The sequence below is a fragment of the Homarus americanus genome, unplaced genomic scaffold (assembly GCF_018991925.1).
Source record: "Homarus americanus isolate GMGI-L3 unplaced genomic scaffold, GMGI_Hamer_2.0 scaffold32583, whole genome shotgun sequence".
Lineage (NCBI taxonomy): Eukaryota > Metazoa > Arthropoda > Malacostraca > Decapoda > Nephropidae > Homarus > Homarus americanus.
In genome coordinates, this window is record NW_024713129.1 from 33,542,711 (window position 1) to 33,570,210 (window position 27,500).

At 43.3% G+C, this 27,500-nt stretch overlaps 1 protein-coding gene across 2 annotated transcripts in view; it reads right to left on the bottom strand.

Moving 5' to 3' along the window:
- LOC121869883 (ankyrin-3-like) overlaps nucleotides 1-27,500 on the bottom strand; it is an 82,108-nt gene that overhangs the window by 1,309 nt on the left and 53,299 nt on the right. The window contains exons 7-9 of one of the 2 annotated variants that reach the window (XM_042371452.1): nucleotides 21,313-21,447; nucleotides 16,117-16,236; nucleotides 13,505-13,759 (exon numbers count right to left, since the gene is read on the bottom strand). In XM_042371452.1, the coding sequence (XP_042227386.1) occupies nucleotides 13,505-13,759; nucleotides 16,117-16,236; nucleotides 21,313-21,447 (510 nt within the window). The remainder of the gene's footprint in view (nucleotides 1-13,504; nucleotides 13,760-16,116; nucleotides 16,237-21,312; nucleotides 21,448-27,500) is intronic. The other variant, XM_042371460.1, reaches the window with a different exon arrangement.

A 27,500-nucleotide genomic window follows, 5' to 3' on the forward strand; every position in this document is an offset into this window, starting at 1 on the left:
CAATGTTCTAATTTCCTCAATATAACTGCATATGGCTTCAAAATTCTCCAAAGAAGTGCTCAAATTTCAAAATTTTCCCGGGGGGCTTACAGCGCCCCCCGGAACTCCCAGATGTTTAGGCTCACTTCACTTGCCACCCCACCCTCATGGGTAGTTATAATGAGGGGGGCCTCCACAAAGAGGCTGCCCATGGGCCTCCACAGGTCTAAATCCGGCACTGGGGACGCATATATCACCCCAATTCACCTATAAAATCTTCCTTACAGACACACTCAAGTTTCAATATCCATCTTGTGCTCCAACTCTGAACTCCTCTTATCATTCCACTGAGTCATTTTTTAGCTTAACAAATATATTGACAAAGCTTAAAGTACAGTTGCCTATTCTGAGTAATTTAGTCAGGTCTTGACACTGAGGGTGGTATCACTTCTCACTGCCACGCAGGACAGGGGTTCATACACAAAGAAATACATCATATTCATTAACATTAAATATAGGTCAGATTCATGTGGGTAATGTCACTGTTCACTGCCATGCAGGACAGAGGTTCATACACAAAGAAATACATCATATTCATTAACAGTATATATAGGTCAGATTCATGTGGGTAATGTCACTGTTCACGCCCATATACATTGGTTGTCATATTCTAGTTGAAAATTAATCAATGTAGTTATTACAAAGGTTTAGGAGGGAGATAGGAAGGAACTGGTTCACAAATAGGGTGGTGGACGAGTGGAACAAGCTTAGCAACTTTGTAGTAAGTGCTGGAACGCTGGAAAGTTTCAAAAGGAGACTGGATAGATTCATGGATGATAGAGAGTGGTAGTAACTCTCGACAGGAGCTGCCATGCACAGGCCAACCGGCTTATTGCAGACTCCTTATTTTCTTATGTTCTTATGTTCTTATACAATAAGCCAGGTGGCCTGAAGTCTTTGACAGTGTCACATTCAATAATATAGTGTTGAAGTGTATGCTTTAAAGGTTTATCACAAAGTTTACATGCTGAGTGTTCCGGTATGGGTACAGCATTACTAACTTGCCAGATGTCTATGTATCCTCGCCTAATTCTGGCCCAGACTACATCACATTGTCTGGTTCTGTCCTGATGCTGGCCATACCAGTACCTCTCGTCACAAAATTTGTCATATTTACTAATGCTACAACTGCCAGGTCTCTCTTCAATTCTCAGTTCTTCTAGATCAGAGTCATTGAGGCATATGGTAGTACCGGTCCCGGCTGACAGAGTACCTATGGCCAACTCACGCTTTCTATTTTGTTTATATTATTCCTCTCAGTAATATACTTGGTAATGGTAGAGCAGACGGTTATCACCAGAAGTACTTCATAGAATTCGTTCACATTTCCCACAGCAGTAGTTTGGATGATAGTAAGTAATAAAGCCGACAGGACAATTTTTTCCTTTAATTCCATTTGTTTTCTATCTTCGATCATAAATCACATTGTTTTGGGTTGCGTTGGGCCTCCCCCCACAACCCATCCCAAATGTTTGTTTACGGTAGAGATAAGATAACCGGCCAGCCATAACTGGAACATGTTTCAATTAGTGGTATGTTAGCCAGCCGATAGGGGGGGGGGGGCAGGTCAATGAGACAGTGGTGTACTGTTCATCACTTCACGCCTCAAAACTCCAATTTAGCCAGTGGGCTTTAGACCTTCGGTTAGAGAAGACCTCCTGCTCCGCGGACTTAAGAACAGGGGCCATACAGTCCTACCAGTGCTACGAGTCTGTGTGTGCAAATCCCCGAGATTGTTGTTAAGTCCAGCGACAAGTTAACACATCCTGTAAAGGAAGTGATCAATGGTGAGGGCCTGTTTGCTACATGAGCACTCCAGGCCGGCCTAATAGATCTAAACGATTAATTCTCCATGTTGACAAACTCTCCCTTATAACTTACGGTACTGTGGCGTGAATGTGAGTGACTGACCTATCCATGCAAATTATAAGTCCAGTGTATGGAATTGTGCCAAATAAACGTAAGTGCAATCATCTGCCCGTATCTGTGATCCCTCTATTATTATTATTACCAAGGGTAATGACTGATTGGTTATGACAAAGTATAACCAATAACTTGGATGGATGTTGGAAGTTAATGGAATTCATTAAATCATCATTTATCAAGTACACAACGCATTGAATGCCGGAAACAGAGCGAAATTCTACTAAGTGATACACCATAATCTCTTGGGTGAGTAACCAGTGTGAAGGTATCCGAGTTCTACGGTAAGAAAACCACTTTCCTGCATTTAAAACGCAACAACTGGCGCCCGAACAGGGACACAGACCGTGGATGATTGCACAATTGTATCGTCCACACCTACGTACACCATGTCAGCTCGTGCAGCGGCTTTTGAGGAAGCACGTGCCCTCGGGCTGGAGGGGGCTGAGGCGGTTGCATACATGGAGAAGGCTGAGGAGAGAGAAGACAAGCAATGCGAGCATGAGGAACTCTTAGCCCAGCTAGAAGGAAGAAAAGAAGCTGGAACGAGAAGAGAGACAAAGGGAACGGGAGTTCCAACTGGCCTTAGCGGAAAGGAACCAAAATTCTCCCACTCAAAACGTCACTTATAGGAAATTTCCCCAGATGCCCACCTTTAAGGAGGGCGAATCCATGGAAATGTACATTTCCCGGTTTGAGCATCTCGCAGAAGCCTACGAGCTTGATGACAGCATTAAGGAATTTGAGTTCCTGAGCCTATTTGATGGGAAAGCTTTAGGGATTCTTCGACGACTAGAGCGTCCTGAAAATAAATTCCCTGGCATGAAGTCTGCACTGCTGCGGGCATATGGGCTGACTACTGAACAGGCCAGGCATCAGTTCAACAGGGCAATGTTGGAAGAAAATGAAACGGCTGCACAGTTTCGGGATCGTTTAAGGGACTATGTGGCTCAGTGGATGAGTAAGGATGAAACCCCCAAGTCCATGGAAGGGGTTATAGACTTAATGGTGCGCACGGTCTTGAAAGGTCTTGTCCTCCTGAACTTGTGGCTCAAATCAGGGCTAATGGAGTTAAGAAATCGAAGGAAATGGCAAGCAAATCAGACGCTCATTTCAGCGCTTTCGGGTACCACACTCGGAGGCGGTGGTCGAACAAGGAGTCGGCAGGTAACCAACAAAGTCAACAACCTCTACAGAAACAGCCACCGAACCCACCCAGGCAACAGGGAAATAACCAGCAACCACAACCGCAAAGACAGCAACAAAAACTGCAGCAGAAGCAGTACCAAGGCCCCCCGCAGTATCAGGACAGTTGGGGCCCGGGCAACAACCCACGATGGAACCGGCGGCAGGAAGCCGCCGTGGCTAAATTCGTAGGCCAAGGTGCCAGCAATAATAATCCACAAAGAGACCAGCAGCTGGAAGCCTCCGATGTTCAAACTGTGGGCGGGGAGTGGCCTGACCTTCCAGCAGGGCCGATCGTCATGCAACCTGAGGCAGGGGCTCATACCGAATCAAGTCTACCCCAACACACCTACTGACTAACTGCCGCCTCCAACCTCTCCTCGAGGGGTCACCCCACCTTTCTTGTTAAACCTGGATACGTTGGAGGAGTTCCAGCGACTGTCATACGAGATAGTGGGGCATCGGGCTGTATTGTCAGGAAGGAATTGGTGGGGCAACATCAATACACCGGAGCACAAGTAAGTGTTAAATTAGCCAATAGTTACATTCAAACGGTTCCAGTGGCCAAGATTGAGGTGGACACCCCCTTCTTCTCAGGTTGGGTCACTGCAGCAGTCATGAGGGAACCTATATACGATCTCATCATTGGGAATATCAAGGGAGCAAGAAACAGTTGTGGAGTGGATGCTGCAACCAAAACTGATGCTGCCGCTTTGACCCACGTTAATGCTGCTGCAGTCACTTGGGGTATGGCTCAAACAAAACCTCGAGTCACCCCATTGGCTATTGCCACATCGTCTGATCTCATCAATAGTCAGGATGTCGTCCAAGAGCAAGAGCATGACAGCACGCTCACTTCGGTACACAAGAATTTGATGGTTGGGACCATCAAGGAGACATTTGGGAATCGAACGAGGTTCGTAAAGAAGAGGAACCGTCTCTACCGAGAGACTGTGACGTCTCTGGGTAAAACACGACTGCAGTTCGTGGTTCCTTCCAAGTACCGCCTGGCTGTGTTCAAGCTAGGTCATTGCACTGCTCTTGGCGGTCATATGGGTAAAAAGAAGACATTTGATCGCATCAGTGCAGCGTTCTTCTGGCCAAGGATGGGCCAGGAGATCACCAGGCTAGTCCTCTCTTGTGATGTGTGCCAGAAAACCAGTGATCGAGGGCGAGTTCCGCCTGCACCACTACGGCCCCTCCCACTGATCTCTGAACCCTTTGAGAGGGTGGCGGTGGACATTGTAGGGCCGATAAACCCAAGGGCGAGCGATGGGGCAAAGTATATTCTCACCTTGGTGGACTTTAGCACGAGGTGGCCCGAGGCTGTGCCCTTGAGGAACATTGAGGCCACGACTGTTGCAGAAACCATGTTGGAAATCTTCTGTCGGGTTGGTATTCCCAAACAAGTCCTCAGTGACAGGGGAACCCAGTTTACTTCTGCCATGATGGAGGAGTTGATGCGGTTGTTATCGGTAAAGGGGCTAAAGACAACACCCTATCACCCGATGTGCAACGGACTCTGTGAGAGGTTTAATGGGACGCTGAAGAAAATGCTCAAGAGGATGGCAGCCGAACAACCAAAGGAGTGGCCACGCTACATTGCCCCTCTTCTGTTCGCGTACCGGGAGGTGCCACAGAGCTCACTCAAGGTGTCTCCCTTCGAGCTTATGTACGGCAGGTCCGTCCGGGGACCACTACAGGTTCTTCGGGAACTGTGGGATGATGAGGAATCAGATCCGGAAGTCAAGACCACTTATACATATGTCATTGACTTAGCTGATCGTCTCCAAGAAAGCTGTCAAATGGCAAAGCAAGAGCTGATAAAGGCTCAAGAGATCCAGAAGACTTACTATGACAAGAAGGCCAAGCTTCGTTGTTTCCAGCCAGGTGACCAGTGCCTGGTTCTGTTGCCTACGATGCGCAATAAGTTACTGGCTCAGTGGAAAGGTCCATTCGACATTGCAGAGCGTGTCTCGGCTCTGACTTACATCGTCCAGGTGGGATCTCGATGAAAGAAGTTCTACATCAACATGCTGAAGAAGTACTTCCAGTCACCGATCGAGGGTACAGTCTCCACTAAGGAAGACAGGGACGAGCCTTCCCAGTGTGATTCAGGGGTAACTTGTGCTGCCACAGTGATCTCTGCCAGTGATGAGGAGGATGGGCCTGTCACTGCACACTCCCGCCAGAGTGAGACTTTCATGGACGTTAAGGTGAACGGAAATCTATCAGCAGAGGAACGAGATGCCATTGGCTCTCTGTTGCATCGCTACAAGGACATCTTCTCTGATAAGCCAGGAGTTGCCCGGGTCGACTGTCACACTATTGAACTGACCAGCCCTACATCTGTTCGGGTAAAGCCCTATCCTATACCTATGCGACTACTGGACACTGTCAAACAAGAAATTGAGGAAATGGAAGCAGTAGGAATCATCGAGAAATCATCTTCTCAATACTGTAGTCCTATGGTAGACGTCCGAAAAAAGGATGAGGTTGTGTCAGGATCTGTGGGGATTATAGGAGAGTAAATGCCATTACCCAGGTGGATGCTGAACCTATGTGTGATCAGAAAACTATTTTTTCAAGAATATCTGGTTCCAAGTTATTTACCAAACTTGATCTGACCAAGGGGTTCTTCCAAATCCCACTGGACCCGAAGAGTTGGCAGATCACAGCCTTTGGTACGCCAGGGGGTCTCTATCAGTACAGAGTCCTTCCCTTTGGTCTCACAAACTCCCCTGCCATCTTCAACCGTGTCATGAGGCAAGTCCTAAACGGCATCAAGGGAGTTGAGGCATTTGTGGACGATGTGTTAATCCATTCACCAACATTTGAGGAACACCTGGTACTCTTAGAGGAGGTGTTCCGGAGGTTCCAACAAAAAAACATGACCGTGAAACGAAGCAAGTGCGAGATCGGTCAGGCTGCAGTACAGTTCCTCGGGCACACTGTCGGCGGAGGACGCTGCTCCTGTCAGAATGAGAAGATCAAAAAGGTCCAAGATGCACCACGGCCCACTACAAAAAAGCAAGTCAGGTCATTTCTGGGCCTCGTAGGGTACTACCGGAACTTCATCCCAAACTTTGCCGTGGTGGCTCTTCCCTTATCCGACCTGCTCAAGAAACATGCATCTAACAAGGTGCAATGGGGACCTGAACAAGAGGATTCTTTCAGTGCCCTCAAGACCCTGCTATGCAAGCAACCCATCCTTCAACTGGTGAGGAAGGAAGAGCCTTTCATCCTCCGAACCGATGCTTCACAGGATGGGGTTGGCGCAGTGCTACTACAAGAGGCAGGCGGCGAGGTTTTTCCAGTTGCGTATCACAGTCGGAAGTTGAAACCTGCGGAGAGGAATTACAGCACGGTTGAGAAGGAACTTTTGGCAGTGGTGGAATGCATCAAGAAGTACGACTACTATCTCTACGGAGGTGAGTTTGTGTTGGAGACAGACCACATGCCGCTCACCAGTCTCCGACCTCTAGTACATCAAGGGCAGCCTGAATGTGGGGGCTGACCTCCTATCTCGACTTGTGGCGGAACCAGAGCAACTGATTGAGAGGTCACCTTCCCAAATGAGTGTGGAGTTGGTCTAGACTCCAGTCGACTCGAGCCTCCAAGCGTCTGGTGGCTCGTCATATGTTATGTATAATTTTCTCACACCTTTCTACACTTGAGAACATAACACAACACCTGTGCCACCTAAACAATGTCTACATACCCTACACCACACAACACGTTGCTCTAATGTAAATGTAGCGTGCTTATGCTTAGCATGAACTATTGCTCGGGAATTGTCACCCTCGCCGTGGAGTTTTCCTCCAGCCAGAAAAACTAAAGTAAATGTTGACGTTTTCCCTCAGTGGCGATTGGCGACTACATTCCGTTGCAGTGTTAGTGTTACACACACACCACAGTGAGAATGTCGAATTATGTGTCTGGGCTTGGCATTCTCTTGATTGTATACAGGTGCTGAAAATTATACTCCAAGAGAAAATTTTTTCTTAGTAGGGGCGATTGTCATGGGTTGCGTTGGGCCTCCCGCACAACCCATCCCAAATGTTTGTTTACGGTAGAGATAAGGTAACCGGCCAGCCATAACTGGGACATGTTTTCAATTAGTGGTACGTTAGCCAGCCGATAGGGGGGGGGGGGGACAGGTCAGTGAGACAGTGGTGCACTGTTCATCACTTCACGCCTCAAAAAACCAATTTAGCCAGTGGGCTTTAGACCTTGGGTTAGAGAAGACCTCCTGCTCCGCGGACTTAAGAACAGGGGCCATACAATCCTACCAGTGCTACGAGTCTGTGTGTGCAAATCCCCGAGATTTTTGTTAAGTCCAGCGACAAGTTAACACATCCTGTAAAGGAAGTGATCAATGGTGAGGGCCTGTTTGCTACAAAAGCACTCCAGGCCGGCCTAATTGATCTAAACGATTAATTCTCCAGGTTGACAAATTCTCCCTTATAACTTACGGTACTGTGGCGTGAATGTGAGTGACTGACCTATCCATGCAAATTATAAGTCCAGTGTATGGAATTGTGCCAAATAAACGTAAGTGCAATCATCTGCCCGTATCTGTGATCCCTCTATTATTATTATTACCAGGGGTAATGACTGATTGGTTATGACAAAGTATAACCAATAACTTAGATGGATGTTGGAAGTTAATGGAATTCATTAAATCATCATTTATCAAGTACACAACGTATTGAATGCCGGAAGCAGAGTGAAATTCTACGTAGTGATACACCATAATCTCTTGGGTGAGTAACCAGTGTGAAGGTATCCGAGTTCTACGGTAAGAAAACCACTTTCTTGTATTTAAAACGTAACACACATGTGGCGGGCAAGGCATGAAAGAAGAGGAAAGTTACGAGGTAAACCACGGCGAAAAAAAAATGATCATATGGCAGTAGTTTCAGGTCTCTACGTGCTTTGTATGACAAGAAATTAATATTTTACCATAAATATTACGCCAATAATTCTCTTTTTGAAGCCGCGTGTTGTCGTTTGCTCTTAAACTAATAAATGTTGAATCCAGTCTTTGTAAACATTTATAAGTAACGAAGGAACGTGAGATCGGGGATTTTATTACCATACATATTGGCTTGGTTGTCTTTTGATTTGCGCACATTTATATTTTTCTCTTTTCGCGCAATTGGTTCTTGAACATACTCTATGTATAAAGGATGAGATTCATACTCCTATAGATACAATAACAGTTGGATTTGAATCCCATATTATGGGTTTGGATAAATTTCCATTTCTAAATAAACTTCATGTTCGTATACAGGATCCGGACAAGTGCCCTCTAGGACAAAACGCCCTCATTTTAAGTGAAAAGTAGGACAAAAAAAACCTTAGTTACAGTGCAAAATAGGCTAGTTTATATTAGATTAGCTTATATTGTGTTAGGTTAGGTTAAGTCAAGTGAGTATTGCTGCCTTATGATGAAATAATGTAACGCCGATATCTATGTCATTTATGTATATAATAAATAATAATGGTCCACGTACTGAGCCTTGGGGAACTCCACTAGTGACGTTGCTCCAAGCGGATTTAGTTCCGTTAATACTCACTCGCTGTTTCCTGTCCTGTAACCACGCCCTAATCCATTTTAGAATATCTTCTTTAATGCCATGACCCTCCACTTTCCTTAATAGTCTTTCGTGGAGGACTCTGTCGAAGGCTTTGCTGAAGACGAGATATACCACATCATAATTGTGCCCCTCATCCACTGATTCGAAAACAGATGAAAACAATGTTAATAGATTAGTTAGACATAAACGCCCGCTTGTGAAGCCGTGTTGGGAATCATTGATCAATTTGTGCTTCTCCAGATGATTTTGAATAGAATTTGAAATGATTGCTTCTTGTAATTTGTCTACAATTGATGTTAGACTGATTGAACGGTAGTTAGAGGATAGGGATCTATCTCCCTTCTTGAAAATCGGTATTACATTCGCTATCCTCCAGGATTCTGGTACTACACCCGTTTTTAAGGACATGTTAAACAACTTTCCTAAGGGTATACTAAGCTCTTCCTTACATTCCTTCAATGCTCTGGCAAATATCTCATCGGGACCTGGTGACTTATTAGGCTTTAGCTTGTCTATTTGCTTGCAAACATCGTTACTGGTCACTACTATCTCGCCTAACTTATTTTCTTCACTGTCTCTGTTTAGAGTCGGTCCCTCGGGTATCATGTTTAAATTTTCTGTGGTGAAAACTGTTGAAAAATACTTTTTTTCAGATTATTGCTCATTTCTCCATCGTTATCAGTTAGCTCGCCGGTATCTGACTGTATTGGTCCAATCGTTTCTCATGTTTTACATTTGATAAAATCCCTTGGGGTTTGACTTCGCCTCCCTTGCTACCTTCAGTTCATTATTCCTCTTTGCTTTTCTTATCTCGGTCTTAACCCTACCGGCCAATACCTTATAATAATCTTGGAGGTAAACCTCACCACGATTTATTCCCCTACCTATAGTCTTCCTTTGTCCAATAATATTCTTAAAAAATTATGTATCCATTTAGGGTCTGAGTTTTCTGTATGGTATGTTCTGCCTTTATACATTAAGTAACTCATTATTTAAATTGTTGTGGAACTCGTCAACCTCAGATCTAGTGATCAGGTCATCCTCAACCGTCAGGTCTCCAGGTAAGGTGAGGTCGCCCTCTGTGGGTACATTGTACATAAGAACATAAGAACATAAGAATGGAGGAAACTGCAGCGGGCCTATTGGCCCATACTGGGCAGTCCTGTTTACACCCAACCCCTATTGCTCATATAAGCAACCAACCTATGTTTGAAGCTATTCAGCGTATTCTAGTTAATGATGATATTTGGTAACTTGTTCCATTCATCCACTACTCTGTTTCCAAACCAGTGTTTACCTATTTCGTGCCTAAATCTAAATTTGTCGAACTTAAAACCATTGTTACGAGTTTGCTCCTGGTTGGATAGTTTGAGTACCTTTGTTATGTCCCCTTTGTTTAGCTCTGACTTCCATTTATACATCTCTATCAGGTCGCCCCTCGCTCTAGGTCTCTCGAGGGAGTGCAAATTAAGATGCTTTAACCTGTCTCTATACTCAAGGTTCCTAATGCCCAGGATTAGTCTTGTCATTCTCCTCTGAATTCTTTCCAAGGATTCTATATCCATTCTATAATAAGGTGACCACAACTGAACTGCGTAATCCAGGTGTGGTCTCACAAGCGCAAGATACAGTTTTAGGATGACCTCGCTAGTCTTGTAACTAACACTCCTTTGTATGAACCCACGTACTTTATTAGTCTTGTTACGAGCAAAAACACATTGTTTACTTGGCTTAAGGTTCCTACTTATCATTACTCCTAAATCTCTTTCGCAGTCGGATTTCTCTATGGCATCGTTGTTCATCTGGTAGGTGGTTTCCCTGTTTACATCTCCTATACTGAATACTTTACATTTGTCAACGTTGAATTTCATCTGCCATTTTTCAGACCATTCGAAAACATTTTTTAGATTCCTGTAGTTTTGCCGAGTCCTCGTCAGATTTAATAACACGTCCTATTTTAGTGTCATCAGCAAATTTACTTATGTTGCTGTCTATGCCGATATCTACATCGTTTATGTATATAATAAATAATAAGGGTCCAAGTACTGAGCCTTGGGGAACTCCACTAGTGAAGTTGCTCCAATGGGACGTAGTGCCATTAATGCTCACTCGCTGTTTCCTGTCCTGTAACCACGTCCTAATCCATTTAAGGATATTACCTTTGATGCCTTGTGCTTCTACCTTTCTAATTAGTCTTTCGTGGGGGACTCTGTCGAAGGCTTTGCTAAAGTCGAGATATACCACATCATAATTGTGCCCCTCATCCACCGATTCGAAAACTGATGAAAAGAATGTTATTAGATTAGTTAGACATGAACGCCCGCTTGTGAAGCCATGTTGGGAATCATTGATCAACTTGTGCTTCTCCAGGTGGTTTCGAATAGAGTTTGAAATGATTGATTCTAGTAATTTACCTACTATTGATGTTAGACTGATTGGGCGGTAGTTAGAGGATAGTGAGCTATCCCCCTTCTTGAAAATCGGTATTACATTCTCTATCCTCCAGGATTCTGGTACTACACCTGTTTTTAAGGATATGTTAAACAACTTTACTAAGGGCATACTAAGCTCTTCCTTACATTCCTTTAATACTCTGGCAAATATCTCATTGGGACCAGGTGACTTATTAGGCTTTAGTTTGTCTATTTGCTTACTAATATCGTTGCATGTGAGGTCATGTAATTCATCCCAAACCATGATACCCCTTCTCTCAGCTGCCTCTTCAAACTATCAAAGCTTCCCCTTCTGAAATGTGGGACTTTAGTGGAATTTCCCTTGCAGCTGCCCTGAAATATTACAGTACTTGTAATTGAAATATTATTTCTTTGTGATCTCTGTTAGCAAGTATTCTCTGTTTGACAGAACTAAATCGAGTATTTTATTACCCCGGGTGGGTTCGGTTATTTGTTGGCTTTGGAAACAGTCCTGGATTGTTTCAAGAAAATCCTTTGATTCTGAGTTAAAGTCGCCTACTATACAGACTTTGCTATGTATGGAAGCCCTGCGCATTTCGTCCCAAATAAGTCGCTCATTAACTCTATCAAGATAAGGTGGTCTATATATTACTCCTGTAATTAATTTTTCCCTACCATGGATTAATTCTATCCAAATTTTTTTCTGTATTCCGCTCAGTTTTTATTTCCATATTTATTTCACACTTCAGATTGTCCCTGACATAGATTGCTACTCCGCCTCCTTTCCTAATCTGCCTATTAATATGGAATAATTTGTAACCTGCAATTTGGTATTCGACAGGTAACTCAAGTGAGTGTAGGTTTATCCATGTTTCGGTGAATGCTATTATATCGATTTTTTCGGTACATACCAACGCCCTAATTTCATCCATTTTGTTTCTCATACTTCTACTGTTTGCCTAGTAGACATTTAAGTTAGTCGTGTTCCGAGTCCTCTCTTTGTCGTGTTTAGGTGTTAACTCCCTGCCTAATTTAGTTTTGTCATCATTCCTAGCACTATTTCCCTTCTACCTTTCACTCTGTTTACCTGCTCCCACTGTAGTCTCCTCCACCCCGTGCTCATATGTTCTCCTCGCAGTTTAAAGACTTTGACATTTTTTGAACTGCCCTCTCGAGAGAGCCACCAGAATTGCCACCTCATCCATAGACAGATGCACCCCATCCCTAGCATACAGGTCCCTTCTGCCATAAAAGTTGTCCCAGTTGTCAATGAATGGGACTGATATTGACTTGCAGTATCTGTCAAGACGGCCTTTGACACCAACTGCCCTTGACAACCATTCATTGCCAACTCTCCTTCTAGGCAGGACACCACATATGATAGGGATCCCTCCCTTCGACCTAGTATGTTCTATAGCTGTCTTGAACTTGTCAAGAAGCTCCTCACTCCTACATCGGCCAATATCATTGCCTCCTGCACTGAGGCAGATATTGTCCATCCTGTCAACTATATCCCCCACCCTAGCTCCTGGCAAGCACACCCTCATCCTATTTTTATTTTTACCACAAAAAGCTCTGTCCAGGTACCATACCTGGGAATCGCCAACAATCAAAGTTTTTGTACCTTCCTTGTCAGCCTTGTCCTTGATTATACTAACGTCCAATTCTTCTATCAAAGGACTATAAGAGTTGGTACACTTAGCTGTTGTTGCTGTATCCTTGGTGTGTTTTTTCACCACCAGTTTGGTCGTCTCTCTCCTCACAACCTTCCATTCACCTGAGTTTTCGTCAGACACGGGCTTTCCTTGTCTCGTAGCACTAGCCATTACTGACAATTAATCCCCGGGAGCTAATCCTGCCGTGACCTTTCCTCTAGTGAAGTCAAAGTCCTTCTGGTGCTCACCGCCTATTCCACTATCACCAGATTATCCCTCTTGGTATTATATTTATTTTTTAATTGTTATCATTCAAATTTAATGTACTCATACTTAGAAGTGATGTTAAGACAGTGTCAACAAGACTTTACCCTTAAGGTCCCCTCAACCTATGAAAGAAAACCTCTCCGAAATGTAGGATGAACTAATGTAATGTTCCAAAACATTCTAGTCTTAACTTACATTTGATATTATATGAGTTTAAGTCATTTAAAATATCTTTTATTTTGACTTTTTATAAGAATGAAAAATTAAGATACGTTGCATCTGTGTATACCGTCAAATTTGGAATATGAGAGAAATGTACTGGGTAGTAAGTTACTAAATATACAAAAAAAGAACACCAAAATGTCCATTTGCTACTCATACACTGTCTAAGCAGCATTTACCCGGGAACATAACTCACCTGCAGGCGTTCCGAGGATACGCCTCCCAACATAGCCATGTTGGGGTGAGCGATGGGGGGCAGGATATGGGCATGGGGATTTGCGCGGGCATTCTGGTTTGCTGCCTCGTCCGCCCTCACGCCTACTGCATCCACCAACAACACCAGCGTGGGCGCGTCGGTGAGAGTGCGCACCAGAGAGTTAAGGAGGACGTTGGTGGGCGCGGAGTGGGCGGTAGGCAGCCTGAGAGCGGGGCCCTCTGGAGTCACCAGTATCTACAGGAAGGAGTAAGAGTGGGTGAGGAACTAATTCGTAAAAGCAGCACTACCATGAGCCTTTAACAGCCGCCCATTTTCTATCTGTTGTGGAATTCTTTTTATGATACGAGTTAGGGCCAAACTTAAGGCAGAGGGAACCCACGGTAAGGGTTCAGTTTAGGGACTCTTTTAGAACTTTTACACTTTTCTTGTGCTTTTATCCATACCGTCTACTTCTTCTATAGTCCCCGTTATATTATGCTCACACTCATCTCCCAATAAATTTAATAATGGAGTCTAGAGAAAGAGAGAAACTGAGAAACAACATGAGTTGCCTGCTTGATCATTACAATCTGGGAACTCCAGTACCAATGCCGTCAATCGGTCAACATTGCCTAAAGGTCATCATTCAATCGCTATTGAATCAATAAATTTTTAACACACACACACACACACACACACACACACACACATATATATATATATATATATATATATATATATATATATATATATATATATATATTTCATGTAAATCCACAATGAAAACGTGGATAAGATAAATCTTGATAAAATCACACGGGAAAATGGAAACAACGGAGTACCTTAGCTTTCGTCTTTATTCAAGACATCTTCAGAGGCAACTAGATTACATGGACAGAGAGAGGCTTAAATATACAGGGTGACCTAAAAACATGAGGTCAGGTCATAATGATGACATCCACTAATCCCCACACCAACACAACCGTAGAGGAGCTTAAGAGAAGGGTGGTGACGTGACTAGACAGGTCAGGTCAGAAAAAAGGGACCCACAAAATAACTGTCATACATCAAGATCAAAGGTTTTCAAAGCAGTTTTAACCTTGGGCCACTGACAAATAAATTTATGTAACATATTATCAGTTTTGAACTGACCATCACTAAGGTTTATTGATTTTAATTCCTTAATCAAACTAGCTTCAACCAGAAGTCTTTCTGTGACACAAGATGATTTGAATACTTCTAAGCTTTTTTCCCAAGCAATGGGGTGATTATTATTCCTAACATGAACGAACAAGGCACTGCTTTCAGATGCAGTTCTGATATTATACTTATGACCTGACCTCATGTTTTTAGGTCACCCTGTATATTTAAGCCTCTCTCTGTCCATGTAATCTAGTTGCCTCTGAAGATGTCTTGAATAAAGACGAAAGCTAAGGTACTCCGTTGTTTCCATTTTCCCGTGTGATTTTATCAAGATATATAGATATATATATATTTATATATATATATATATATATATATATATATATATATATATATATATATATATATATATATATATATATATATATTTCATGTAGATCCACAATGAAAACGTGGATAAGATAAATCTTGATAAAATCACACGGGAAAAGGGAAACAACGGAGCACCTTAGCTTTCGTCTTTATTCAAGACATCTTCAGAGGCAACTGAAGATGTCTTGAATAAAGAGAAAGCTAAGGTGCTCCGTTGTTTCCCTTTTCCCGTGTGATTTTATCAAGATATATATATATATATATATATATATATATATATATATATATATATATATATATATATATATATATATATATATATATATATATATATATATATATATATATATATATACTTATACTGCTGCTGCTCTATATACTCTTTCTTTATATATATATATATATTTTTTTTTCTTTTCTTTAACATCTTAAGGCCCCGAGTAATTTGGGGTCCAAGGGTAGTATAAGCCTTGGGTGTCTTGGGGGCCCTGGGTAACTTTGGGGTCCTGTGTAATCTGGGGGCCCAAGGTAACTTGATGGCCCCGGGTAACATGGGGCACTGGGTAGCTTGGGGCCCATGGCAATTTGGGTCTCCTGGGTAACTTGGGGGCCAAGGGTAGTATGGGGGCCCTGGGTGTCTTGGGGGCCCTGGGTAACTTTGGGGCCCTGTGTAACTTGGAGGCCCTGGGTAACTTGGAGGCCCTGGGTAACTTGGAGGCCCTGGGTAACTTGGGGGCCCTGGGTAACTTGGGGGCCTTGGGTAACTTGGGGGCTCTCGGTAACATCGGGGTCCAGGGTTGCTTCCCTGTTTGCAGTGTCTTTAATTTGGCCCTGATTCTAATACGTGGATATATTGTGTGTGTGTCTGTGTGTGTGTCTCTCTGTGTGTCTGTGTGTGTGTGTGTGTGTGTGTGTGTGTGTGTATTTTAGGGTCTGTGCTTATCATAGCTACTTGTACAATTTCGTAGCTGTGTGTATACATTTGTGAAAAATTTCAAGTTGTATGTGTGTACAGTGAGACAGGCTGGTGTATGGTGGGGGGCACTAATGCATTTGTGTTTATACGTGTACAGTGACACAGCCATACGTGTACTCACTTCACCACTGACATAGAGGACCACGGCGCCCTCCTCCTCTGGTTGTAGCTTTTTGGCGAACTCACAGACGTGGGAGGTGAGCGACTGAGGTGTTGCGCGCCTTAATACATGTTGCACCACCTATAAAAATAAGGACCCTCCTGGAAATATGCATCTGGCAGCTTTGTCGGCTATCCTTGGCCAAGTTTCCTTACTGTTTACCATTCTTGTTACCTGCACTGTCTGGGTACACAGAAAACTGCATACCCTCACGGCCTCACGGCCTACGTGCACTGTATACCTTCCTAGTCTGTATAGTCATGCTGAACTGTATAACTGCATAGTTTATAAACATCCAATTGTAACCTGTAAGACAACTTCACTGAATAAATATTATTATTATTATTATTATTGTTATTACTATTACTATTATTATTATAAGTATTATTATTATTATTATTATTATTATTATTATATTATTATTATTATTGTTATTACTATTATTTTTATAATTATTATTATTATTAGTAGTAGTAGTAGTAGTAGTAGTGGCCGCATAGATCTGCGGCTCAACTAATTTAACACAGATAGGATAGCTTCTTATGTATTAGGATATTTAATATTAAGGTAAATAAATGGTGGCGAAGGTGTGGCTATTGGGGGAGGCTGGAGGCCACGTTTTACAAAAAAAAAAAAAAGTGGTAGTAGTAGTAGTAGTAGTAGTAACAAGACTGTCAATCATGTCATGAGAGAGAAGGGGATAGGCGGGGAGATGATTCTCAAATGCGTACAGTAAATTACAGTGTTTATTCCTGGGACAATTCTAAGTCACAATATGTATATGACAAACTGTCAGAATCTGCAAAGTTTACTAGCTACAACACTTGAAAGATGTTGAGGTAATGACAGTGAGGCCTCTCACACCAGTCGTGCGCATCAATCATGCGTACGACTGGTGTGAGAGGCCCCGGAAAAGCGTTTAAGGAACTCTTTCATGTGTGGGGAGTTAGCTCCTGAACGTGTTCATCTAGCTCACGAACCGAGACTGGACTGAAACTGCCGTAGAGTTTTGTATAATTTTGTGAACATAACTCTACAAATTGTGTTAAAGAGGAAGAAAGAAGGAATTTTGAGCATTTGCTGTAGTAACGCAACTGTATCACATTGTGTAGAGTTACATGCCATACCTCTGAATGGCTGCCATGCCCCTAAATGGCTGACATACCCTTAAATGTCTGTCAAGCTCCTAAATAGCTGCCAGCCCTTATTGGGTGCCATGCCCTTAAATAGCTGTCATGCTCCTCAATAGCTGCCATACCCATTAATGACTGTCATGCTCCTATATAGCTGCCATACCCTTAAATGGCTGCCATGCCCCAAAATGGTCGTCATGCCCCTTAATGGCCGTCGTACCCCTGAATGGCTGCCATGCCCAAAAATGGTCATCATGCACTTAAATGGCCACTACCCCTAAATTGCCGACTTTTTTTTATTAAGGGATTAGCCCACCAGGGCACAGGTCAATGACCCACATCAGGACCTGGGGGGCGAAATTGTAATAATAATAATGATAATAATAATAATAATAATAATAATAATAATAATAATAATAATAATAATAATAATAATAATAATAATAATAATGATAATAATAATAATAATAATAATAATAATAATAATAATAATAATAATAATAATAATAATAATAATAATAATAATAATAATAATAATAATAATAATAATAAATACAAAAATTTAAAAAAATCAATAGTGCGAAACGATATATGTATGTTGTGTTGTCAAAGTAAGAGAAACAATTAAAACCCTGCAGTTGTGTATAAATGAGGCAGAAAGTCAGATCAGCAACATGGGACTTGGTCACAATTTTTTGTGGTGCCATATGGCAGCAGGGTCTACCATTAGACAACACATTATGCTTCCAATATCTTCCCAGGCGGTAGTCCCTCCCTGTTTGATAGCTGCCTACTACCTACTACCTGGTCGTTTGGCCCCTAAATGGCTATGATACTAGGGTGTGTCATACGGAGGCGAATTTTTTTTTTTTGAGTTTGAAACATCGGCCCATGGTATTAATGATGTAGTTCTATGTGCAGAATCATGTGATATCTTCAGATCTGAAAAGTTTTCATTTTTTGCTAGGTAAATTTTAACTTGAAATCTTATGAAAATTCAGTATTCCCACCCTTTTACCAACACCACTAAATAGCTTATTTAAAGTAAAGTAAATGTATCAGGTTAATTTATTAGGATGAAAATGATCCAAAATAGTGAAACGAATGATCTTGACACATTTATTAAATTTAATATTCCTTTAGAAAACAAAATCATCAAATACAAAAACCGGTTTTACTACTACGACCCGGTGTTACTGCACACCATAGAGAACATGTCTTTCTTGCTTCTGTTTCTACTCATCACTTCCCTGCTGACCACCTGAGCTCGGATGTAACCTTCCCTCCTCTCCTGGCTGTACACGTAACTGCTGGCCTCGCTCACTTGCTGTACACAACCCTCTATACTCTGGGTGTGCGAGGGCCAGGCAGGGACATGCATGGGGTTGTCCAGGAAAGCTCTGACTTGAACATTGGTGAGGCTGCAGGTCAGAGGGGGCTCACTGCCAGCCTGGATGTTATCCAGATCTATGAGATCAGTGAGGGTCTTGGCACCTAGATTGACTTCAGGAGTCTTCCTGACCCTGAAGGAATCGTCACCAACTGATTCGTCATGCCCAGATCCTCTCATAAGTCTCATATCCAAGATCTTTTTGACTGCCACTCTTCTCTCCTCCTCATCCTTACTGCAGAGCATTGTCTGCAGAACTGCCTCAGGATGAGCATACCAGGAAGATCTCCTCACAGTCTGCTCCACAATCTGAACAACCTTCCTTGGCTGACTCCTCAGGAGCTCAAGCTGGAAGAGAACATGCCTCGGACCTTCGGAGAACGATGACTTGACCTTGGTGTTGAACCAATTTGGCAAGTAGACACTCACGATGAATTGGACAATAAGTCTCAGGTTGTGAAGCTGGTTCCCTTTCAGTTTATGATGAGCGACCCAAATTCTGCAGAACCTGAGAGCCGTTGTGAGCCACCTAGAATGTGAGACTGGACCTATCTGCAGGTAAGCAAGTCTGTCAGGCATGACCCCAGTTTTGATGGCACTGCAAATCATGTAACCATAGTACTGGTCAGTACTCAGGTCGTCAATGACAGTATGTGCAAGCTCAACGAGTGGAGGGCCAACTGTGATTTTTTCAAAGCTCGGATTTATTTCTAACTCAGTGGCAGAGTCCAGCATCTTGCCAAGAGGACCAGACCATCTGTTGTTTGAAAGAGTCTTGCCATCCAGCTCCTGGATCAGATGTCTGAGTGGCAACTCGTGGGTGTGGAGGTCACAAACAATCCAGACCAGCTTCCTCCCAATCTTCCGCTCTATCCACTGTATGACCCCCCCCTTGCCACCCTGTGTTCGTGTTAGTGCTGTCCCCTCCAATGGCCTGCAGGGTCTGGTCTACGTTCCTCTCTCTGAGCCAGTTCACAATGTTATCTGCCACTATCTCAGCTGGTTTCCTGATGTCATCTTTCTCTGGAGTGAAATGCCACAAATACTTCCCTCCTGGTTCACTGCAGCAGGAGTAGTGTTCCTCCTTTACCATGGCAGGGAACAACTTGTCAGAATCTCCAACTTTCATGAACACTTTAGTGTCATCCCTTCTCCCATCAAAGAACAAACAATTGATTCCATTTTCTCTTATCCCCTTATCAAACTCCTCTTCTAGGTTACTGACAAGTTTCTCCTGAGCTCTCCTTACTTTGTTATGATCTATCACCAGGTGAACATCATCAGGTGTTATCAAACCACCGTCAATCCAGGCAGCTGTTGCTATCTCTGCAGTTTCTCTGAGACCAGTGTGGTGTCGCATGCTGGCCAGAGCTATGCTCGGAATATCTTTCCTATTTCGAATCTTATGCCTGGAAGGTTTGGGATCATTATTTTCTGGGTTAGGGACAAAGTCACCATTCTCCTGGTCAGCACTCGGATCAGCCATGGGGAAGTCATTAAACTCTGAATCAGCTTGACTCCAATCATCGGCCTTTTTTACCTCACCCTGGGCCTTCTCAAGTCTCCTTTTCCTCGGCAACTCTTCTCCTCTTCTGTCTCTCTGTGGCAGCCTCCTGTCTCTTGGACTCCGGAAATATCTTGGCTAGAAATCATGAGCCCCTATACTGCCAGTCTTCTCTCTCTGTGCTTTGACAAATGCCAGTTCGATCACAGGAATCTTCAGTTCACGCTTGCAAATACAGGAGATGTGGGCCTCCGGATTTACAGTCACGATCGCATCCAAACTCAGGACAGAGAACAATTGGGCACTTGCAAATTATGTCAAATAACTGGTCCAGTTGGCAGCAAAGCTGTCCATAACTGCAAGTTTTCCTCTCCCAAAGAGAGATATCTCTTGCCTTTTCCCAACTGGCTAGTCTCTCACTAATCTTCTTCTGACTTGTTATGACTGGAGGCTTGAACTGAGCGTTAGAGTGTACTGTGCCAAGACAGCTTTGGTCATATCACTGGCAATGTCTTTGTTTGTGTAAGTTCTTTGGTTCTTTTCACTGATTTGCCTGATTAAAACACCGTATCTCAAAGCATCTCTCAATGTAGGCAACTCCGACTTCAGGAGCTCTCTCCCAGACCCAAGATAGTGACTGAGATGGCTGGATTTTTGGTTCCTCGTCCTGACACAAGCAGCCATCGTAAATATTATCAACTTATAAATGCATCAGAATCTGAAACAGAAAAAAATATTGTTAGTTGGGTTGTTAAAGAATGAAGTCAGAAAGCAATGTTCACTATTTAATTGTAATGCACTAATGCAGCTGTACGTTAGATTTTCGATAAATTTCACGCTAAAATTTACCTAGCAAAAGGTTGCAAAATATTGAAACTGAAATTATTTTCTGTTTATATACACTAAAATCTACCAAAAAAGTGATGGGCCATTAGTTTTAGCTGATCTTCCCTCCTATGACACACCCAACTATGATACTCCTAAATGGTCATCATGCTCTTAAATGGCTACCATGCCCCTAAATGGCTGTGATACCCCTAAATGGCCGCCATGCCTCTAAATGGTAGAGAGGCCTATTGAATCCATTTTCTCAGCTGTTAGATGAAAAGGGACGTATTGATGAAGTGTACCTGGAATGGTCTAGGCAGTGACAATAAGACAGACGCCAGCTCTCCACCTCCCGTCACACATGCATCACCAGCACGACCTACACCGTCCAACACCAGTGATGGAGGCGGCGCACTCAGCACCAATGCATGGCGCACCTGGAAACCAATAGTGTGAATAAAACGTTCATGACGCACCTAAGATATCAAACTTTCATGACGAACTAGTGACTCAAATGTTCATAATGCATTTATGACAAAAAATTGCTTCTGACAATCAAAACACAAACTTTGCGACACAACCCTTATCAACACACACACACACACACACACACACACTACTACTACTACTACAACTTTATTGTTTTTTTTATTAATGGCCTCCAGCCTCCCCCAATAACCATCCCTTTGCCACCATTTAATACCTTAATATTTAATATCATAACACATAAGTAGCTATCCTAGCTGTGTTGAGTTAGTTGAGCCGCAGGTCTATGCTGCATTCAGTGACTGTAGCTTCATAGTCAATATTTGCAACTGTTGTCGGCTTAGGGGCCGAAACTCTCGTTCCCCTGAGGCAGAGCAAAGCCGACCGGAGGAGAGAGAAGGACATTCGACATCTCATTCAGGCTGTAACATAATTTCTGGGCTGCTGCTTCTGTTCGGATATCACCTCCGCGAGTCTGGCGTAGAAGCATCTTGCACTTGGTCCCATCCCACCAGAGGTTGTAAACTCTAGAGGAGTGAAGCTGCCTTGATCAACCTTCTGAATTCTATCCCAGTATGCCCTTATCTTGTCAATCTCGTTTCTCCTGTGTGCAGCATCGAGAGCTAAGTTACGGTGACATGCGGCCATGGGATCAAAAATACTGATTTTGAAGTCCTATGTTGGAAAATCTCACCATGCAATGGAAGGAGGGTCGGTTCTACCCTGACATCAAGGCAGATTTCCTTCAACATATTTGCTGTAAGGTCCCTTACTTCGTCATGACTCATGCATATGAAGCCCTCTTTCTTGCACACCATGGCGTGATCGGCTTCATAGGAAGAGCTACAAACGCATTGGGAGGGTAACCTTCGACTGGCCTACCGCACCTTAGAGCAATGGCATCTGGAAATTCTTGTTTATTGAGAGTGAAACCATTTGCCCTTCTCGGTAACATAGTTCACCAGTTCGAGGAGCCCACCTCCTGCGCTATAGCTACATTTTTTTTCAAATTCTCTGGTACTTGCAACAACAGTTGCTGCAACTTATCACTTTGGCTGTGCTGTCGTTCTGTCGTAATGGGCCTTCGAATCTTGTTTATTTCACTGGTATCCACCTCCCCTGTTGCGTTCCGAGCTATTATGTGGTCCCTGAGGGCTGCCGTGAGCTGGACTGAGTTTTGATGTTCGGTGGCAGCAATCTCCTCTGGATTGGTCAATCCCATACCTCCCAGTCTCGGTGGTAGTGCAAGGAGTGATGTTTCTGCTACTACTACAACTACTACTACTACTACTACTAATAATAATAATAATAATTTGCTGTCACTCGGAATCGATGTAATGATATGAGTTATTATGGCTTTCACCTTCATTGGTGAGCTTTGAGATGCTCAAGACTCCGATACATCAGCGGCAGCGTTTTTCCGACGCTGGTGCTTCTCTGCCTCGGTTTTGACACCTTCTCGTGTGGTGCTCCTCCAAACGTTACAATATGGACTGATCGTATACCAAGTGAGGGGGTCACTTTGGCACTTTTTAAGTTTGTCTTAAGACTTTCCTTTTACCTTTTTCCGTTTCCCGCCATCGTTACGTTTACCATTCGTTCCGTAACTGTAAAGTAGCTGCTTTGCTAGACTACTGTCGTCCATGTGGGTAAAATGACCAGTCCAGCATAGTTGTTTATGTTCCTGTAGTTGGTGTCAGCAAAAATACAGGCATTTCTTCTCTTGTCTTCCCAGCGAAGTCGGAGGATGGAATGTAGAATACGTTGGTGAAAGTTTTCAAGTGCCTTGAGGTGCCTTCTGTCTGTAACCCATGTCTCGCTGCCATACAATAGGGTGGGGAGGACCACTGCTTGATACACATGCAGCTTTGTAGATAATTTCAGCTCCCTACAGTTGAAGATACAGGTATGGGTCTGCCAAAAGTTTGAGATGCACATCTATTCCAATGTCGAATCTCTTCAGAGATGTCCGTGGTGGTGGACAAGTGGGAGCCAGGGTACTCGAACTGGGTAATATTAGAGAGAGTAGTACAGGTACCTCTCTTTTTGCGAGTATTTTTTTTTTGCCCGTTTTCGAATTAACACAAGGTCCAAAATCCCAAAAAAATTTAATTTACACGTTTCATTCACAATAACACGCATAAGTTGTACAATAAGTTGTAAGTGTGTATTAACAAGCGGGTTGTGTGCAAGCGGGTTTTATAAACGGGGCTGATGCACACTCCCTTCTTGCCTCAGACGCCTCTTTCACTCACGCCTATCTCACTCACTGTTTTTTTGCACCAAATTTGATTTACACCACCTCTTCAAGAACGTAACCCTCGTGTAAATCGAGAAGTACCTGATACCATTAGGTTGGATGGATGGAGGTGTGGTTGAACCAGTGGCAGGATTGAGAGAGAATCTGAATCTTAAGTGCATTCACCTCAAGGCCGAAGTGTGCATGAGCATCTGAGTAGGTGTTCAGGATCTCGGGTGGCTTGCGTTCAGTGTGAGCGACGAGTGTGAGGTCGTCTACATGATGAAGTTCCGTGATGGAAGCGGCTGACAGTTTTGTTCCTGCCTGGAGTCGTCTAATGACGAAAAGACCCTTCATCCGGTACTGGATGTCCACCCCGCCAGCTAAATTGGCACTGGCACGAGTAAAGAAGGCAGCCAAGAATATGGAAAAGAGAGTAGGTGCCAGTATACACCCTTGTTTTACTCCAGTTTAGATGGGCAAGACGTCAGACTGAGTGCCATTGTGTAGGACACTGCCGTTCATGTCATCGTGTAGTTGTCTCACAAGGGCAATAAATTTTGGTGTGCAGCCAAACGACTGACGGGCCCTGGCATTGAAGTCGCCAGGGAGCATAACCTTATCTTCTCTGGGGATAGAGGTTAACAATCTGCCAAGGTCGGCATAAAAGGCCTCCTTGGTGTCACGCTCTGTATCCAGTGTTAGGGCGCATGCACAGATGAAGAAGGCATGATGTGAGTGATTCAGTGGGATTCGAAGAGTCATGAGGCGCTCGTTGATCCCAATAGGCATTTCAGTTAGCCTGTGAAGGATGCGTTGGCTGATGACAAAGCCAACTCCATAAATTTCGGTTTCTCTCCGCAGCAGGCTTACCCTTCCACAAGAAGGTGGAAACAGACCCCCGTTCTGTGAGTTGACCCTAATCTGGGAGCCGGGACTCACTGATGATTCCTAAGTCGATGTTATACCTAGCCAGCTCTTTTGCCACAAGGGCAATTCTTCTTTCAGGACGTGCATTTGTGCCTGTATCTAGAAGGGTTCTGACATTCCATGCAGCGACCATAAGAGGTTGTATGGTTTGTTTTTGTTAGGATCTGTGAATTTGATCGTGTTTTCGACCGCATAAGGATGACCTTACTAGGTGCGGTTGGGTTTCCTAGCCCCCTCGTGGCTCCTTGTAAAGGCTGCTCAGTCACACAGACAGGACAGGATTGCACCACTGCCTATATTCCAGTGCATAAACGACCATCTTATCTCTGTCGTCCATGTGCATATCTGTGACTAGACACTCCCGGCAGCCATCTCTGCCTGTCCCCGTCGCCACTCGTCAGTCGCATAGGACTTTTGGGGGTATAAGGGATTTGATGATGATGAGAGGTATGATGAGCTGGGTGATGGCTGCACGTGAATTGATTTATGTGGTGAGGCAGGAGCGCAGGCTGCAACCACACATCTTGGCTCTCCCTTTTCATGATCCAGTGGTGCAAGATATTTGCAATGACTGGGGAGAGCGAGAGTTGCAATGGACTGCCGATAGCTCAGTTTGTTGAGTTTCGTCTTAGTAAACTGTCCATCAGGCATTGCCTTCGTCTGCTGGTATAGTCGTTGGGTTCCATGGTGGTCACCTCTTCCGATTACACTGTTGTTGGGGTATTGTTGGAGTTTCTGTAAGCATGTAAGAAGAAGAAGAATGGAGGAAACTGCAGCAGGCCTACTGACCCATACTGTGCAGTCCCGTTTATACCCAACCCCTATTGCTCATATAAGCATCCAACCTATGTATGAAGCTATTCAGCGTATTCGAGTTAATGATGATATTTGGTAACTTGTTCCACTCATCCACTACTCTGTTTCCAAACCAGGGTTTACCAATTTCACGCCGAAATCTAAATTTGTCTAATTTAAAACCATTGTTACGAGTTCGCTCCTGGTTGGACAGTTTGAGTACCTTTGCAATGTCACCTTTGTTTAACCCTGACTTCCATTTATACACCTCTATCATGTCGCCTCTCACTCTACATCTCTCGAGGGAGTGCAAATTAAGATGCTTTAACCTGTCTCTGTATTCAAGGTTCCAAATGCCTGGGATTAGTCTTGTCATTCTCCTCTGGATTCTTTCCAATGATTCTATATCCATTCTGTAATACGGTGACCAGAACTGAACTGCGTAATCCAGGTGAGGTCTCACAAGCGCTAGATATAATTTTAAGATGACCTCGCTAGTCTTGTAGCTAACACTCCTTTGTATGAACCCAAGTACTTTATTAGCCTTGTTACGAGCAAAAACACATTCTTTACTTGGCTTAAGATTCCTACTTATCATTACTCCTAAATCTCTCTCGCAGACGGATTCCACAATGGCATCGTTGTTCATCTGGTAACTGGTTTCCCTGTTTACATCTCCTATACTGAGTACTTTACATTTGTCCACATTGAATTTCATCTGCCATTTTTCCAACCATTCGAAAAATTTGTTTAGATCTTCCTGTAGTTTTGCAGAGTCCTCGTCAGATTTAATTACACGTCCTATTTTAGTGTCATCAGCAAATTTACTTATGTGGCTGTCTATGCCGATATCTATGTCGTTTATGTATATAATAAATAATAATGGTCCAAGTACTGAGCCTTGGGGAACTCCACTAGTGACGTTGCTCCAATGCGATTTAGTGCCGTATATGCTCACTCGCTGTTTCCTGTCCCGTAACCACGCCTTAATCCATTTGAGGATATTACCTTTGATGCCATGCGCTTCTACCTTTCTAATTAGTCTTTCGTGGGGGACTTTGTCGAAGGCTTTGCTAAAGTCGAGATATACCATATCATAATTGTGCCCCTCGTCCACCGATTCGAAAACTGATGAAAAGATTAGTTAGACATGAACGCCCGCTTGTGAAGCCATGTTGGGAATCATTGATCATCTTGTGCTTCTCCAGGTGGTTTCGAATAGAGTTTGAAATAATTGATTGTAGTAATTTACCTACTATTGATGTTAGACTGATTGGGCGGTAGTTAGAGGATAGTGATCTATCCCCTTCTAGAAAATCGGTATTACATTCGCTATCCTCCAGGATTCTGGCACGACACCTGTTTTTAATGACATGTTAAACAACTTTGTTAAGGGCATACTAAGCTCATCCTTACATTCCTTTAATACTCTGGCAAATATTTCATCGGGACCAGGTGACAAATTAGGCTTCAGTTTGTCTATTTGCTTATTAACATCGTTACTAGTCACTACTATCTCGCTTAATTTGTTTTCTTCTTTATCTCTGAACAGAGTCGGTGCCTCGGGTATCATGTTTAAATTTTCGGTGGTGAAAACTGTTGAAAAATATTTATTCAGATTATTGCTCATTTCTCCATCGTTGTCAGTTAGCTCGCCGGTATCTGAACATATTGGGCCAATCTTATCTCGTGTTTTAGTTTGATACATTTGGTAGTATCCTTTGGGGTTTGTTTTCGCCTCCCCTGCTACCTTCAGTTCATAGTACCTCTTGGCTTTTCTTATCTCGGTCTTAACCCTACCGGCCAATACCTTATAATTTTCCCGGAGGTAAAATTCGCCACGATTTATCCTTCTACCTATAGCCTTCCTTTGGCCAATAAAGTTCTTTAAATAATTATTTATTCATTTAGGGTCATTGTTGTCTGATCTGAGTTTTTTGTATGGTATGTTCTGCCTTTGTGCATTAAGTAACTCATTATTTAATTTGTCGTGGAACTCGGCAATCTCAGATCTCGTTATCAGGTCGGTGTCATCTTGGT